Raw genomic sequence first — 2,500 nt, 5'->3', positions numbered from 1 at the left:
TCTCTCTCTCTCTCTCTCTCTCTCTCTCTCTCTCTCTCTCTCTCTCTCTTCATCCACAACGTTGTAGCCTACTCTGGTTCAAATGAATAGCCTACATATGGTCATCGAACTATAACAACCTTATCCACATTGTCGAAATAATTTCAATATTGAGCCATTACATTGAAAATCTTTTAGATAACACAACATATGAGAGAGAGCGAGAGCGAGAGAGACCCCAATAATCCTGCTGTCTAATCAGCATCTTGATATGTCACACCTGGGAGGTGGATGGATTATCTCGGCAAAGGCGAAGTGCTCACTAACCCAGATTTAGACAGATTTGTGAACAATATTTGAGAGAAATAATCCTTTTGTGTACATAGAGAAAGTCTTAGATCTTTGAGTCCAGCTCATGAAAAATGGGGGCAAAAAAACAAAAGTTTTGTTCAGTATATGTTGTTTCTTTATATAAAAGCTGTCCTTAAACTAAAATGTCGTGCCCTGCTAAGCCGCGTAGTTTCTCTGACCTGTGACCTGGACCTCTCCGCAGGTATTACTTCCCCACGTACGAGAACGACGCCCTCCTGTGCACGCTGTCCGACAGCGACGACGGCGAAAGCGGCGAGCGGCACAGCGGCGAGGACGTCCCGGTTATCGCGGAGGACATCTCCGACCTCAGAGCGCTTAAGCAGAGCAGCGTCCTGAAGCAGCTGCTGAAGAACAGAGGCTCCTGCAGCTAGACGGCCGACGGGGACGCTCCCACAATCCTTCAGGGGTCAACGCAAAGTTTGTTTCCACTTGTCCAGTCGGGCAGGTACAGCGGTGTAGTCTACGTGATACGCAGGTATACGCAGTATACCCACTAAGAAAGCTCCAGGATTTCCATATACCCACTTAACAATACCCAGTGACCCACAACAACATACTTTCTATTATATTTTTGATATATTTTGAATTGTCATCTGTGTTTTTCTTCCTCACATCAGGCTAAATAAAGGTTATTTCCACCGTAAATTGGTGCATAAAAGTGTCAGAATGCAGGAAATGAAGTCGTTGATGCTCAAAACTCAGACCCCCCCCACTATGATATGAAAAGAACGTAAAAAGAAAAAGTGCCAAAAAAAGAAAAGGAAACTTTGAAAAAAAAAACACTTTGAAAGCATCAAAAGCGTCAAGCACCAACTCAGTTCCTGATTGGCTGACGGCACATTAAAGGTGCTCTAAGCCAGTCTAAGTCATTCCCAAACTGTGGTCCGCGGACCACTAGTGGTCCGTGAGGGTACTGCAGGTGGTCCGTGGAAAAGCAAAATAAAATATGAAATAATAGTTTTTTTAAACCTTCATTTTACCAGGAAATTCCCATTAAAAATTAAGAATATGTATATTAATATATAAGTTATTGTGTGATTACTAAAATAGGCTAGTGGCGCTCGGCCGTGACATTGAAATGTTGACTAAATCCAAGTGTTGTTATTACTGTATCGATGTAATACTCCATTGCTATGGAAATAAGCCTGAAGATTGAAGCCTGTTGTTCAAATGAACCTGATTATTCCCTCGGGCGCTTGAGTAAATAAATAAATAAAATATGTGGCATCCGTTTGCAGTAAACCTTCTTTTAACGAGCCTGTTGTACTGATGCGATGACCAGTTATAGTTTCAGTGCTAGTAGGCCTGTTAAGAGGTGCAGATTAATTCAGGTAGGACTGTGTGTAGACACATATTTTATTATGTGTATTATGAGGCGGTCCGCGAAAATTCTTGATCACAAATAGTGGTCCACACACACAGAAAGTCTGAAAACCCCTGCTCTAAGCGATGTTGGGTGACGTCACTTCTTGTTGACTTTCAAAGCATTGTCAACAAAATGGAGGCTAGCTCGCTCCTCCCTCCTCATCATCCCGTCCCCTCCCCCTCCTTTCCGTGCTTCCTGAAACAGTCATGAAGACGCATTTTGGAAGTAGCTAACGCTGCTGCGGTGATGGCTCAACCAAATCCTTCTTGTTGGTTATTGGCTGGAACACTGTTATATTTGGTGGTGCAGGTTGGCCAGTTTGTTTTTGTTGCCGTTTGTGGAGCCTGGGCTGTCTACAGAGACCGCGTTTTTTTTACAGTGTGTTCAGGGGACAGGCAGCTAGCAGATAGTGAGGAGATGTTTTTTACAGTGTGTTCAGGAGACAGGCAGCTAGCAGATAGTGAGGAGATGTTTTTTTACAGTGTGTTCAGGGGACAGGCAGCTAGCAGATAGTGAGGAGATGTTTTTTTTACAGTGTGTTCAGGGGACAGGCAGCTAGCAGATAGTGAGGAGATGTTTTTTTACAGTGTGTTCAGGGAGACAGGCAGCTAGCAGATAGTGAGATGTTTTTTTACAGTGTGTTCAGGAGACAGGCAGCTAGCAGATAGTGAGGAGATGTTTTTTACAGTGTGTTCAGGAGACAGGCAGCTAGCAGATAGTGAGGAGATGTTTTTTACAGTGTGTTCAGGAGACAGGCAGCTAGCAGATAGTGAGGAGATGTTT

The 2,500-nt window shown here is 43.7% G+C and overlaps 1 protein-coding gene across 3 annotated transcripts in view; it reads left to right on the top strand.

Moving 5' to 3' along the window:
* znf277 (zinc finger protein 277) overlaps nt 1-996 on the top strand; it is a 9,136-nt gene extending 8,140 nt beyond the window's left edge. For all 3 annotated transcript variants that reach the window (XM_078256365.1, XM_078256364.1, XM_078256363.1), the window contains exon 12: nt 533-996. In XM_078256365.1, coding sequence (XP_078112491.1) covers nt 533-722 — 190 coding nt within the window. In that variant the 3' untranslated portion in view covers nt 723-996. The remainder of the gene's footprint in view (nt 1-532) is intronic.
* Nucleotides 997-2,500: the final 1,504 nt, after the last annotated feature.

This window comes from Sander vitreus, chromosome 8, assembly GCF_031162955.1.
Source record: "Sander vitreus isolate 19-12246 chromosome 8, sanVit1, whole genome shotgun sequence".
Classification (NCBI taxonomy): domain Eukaryota; kingdom Metazoa; phylum Chordata; class Actinopteri; order Perciformes; family Percidae; genus Sander; species Sander vitreus.
The sequence above is the reverse complement of the archived record's forward strand: the minus strand, read 5'-3'. Positions and strand labels throughout refer to the sequence as shown.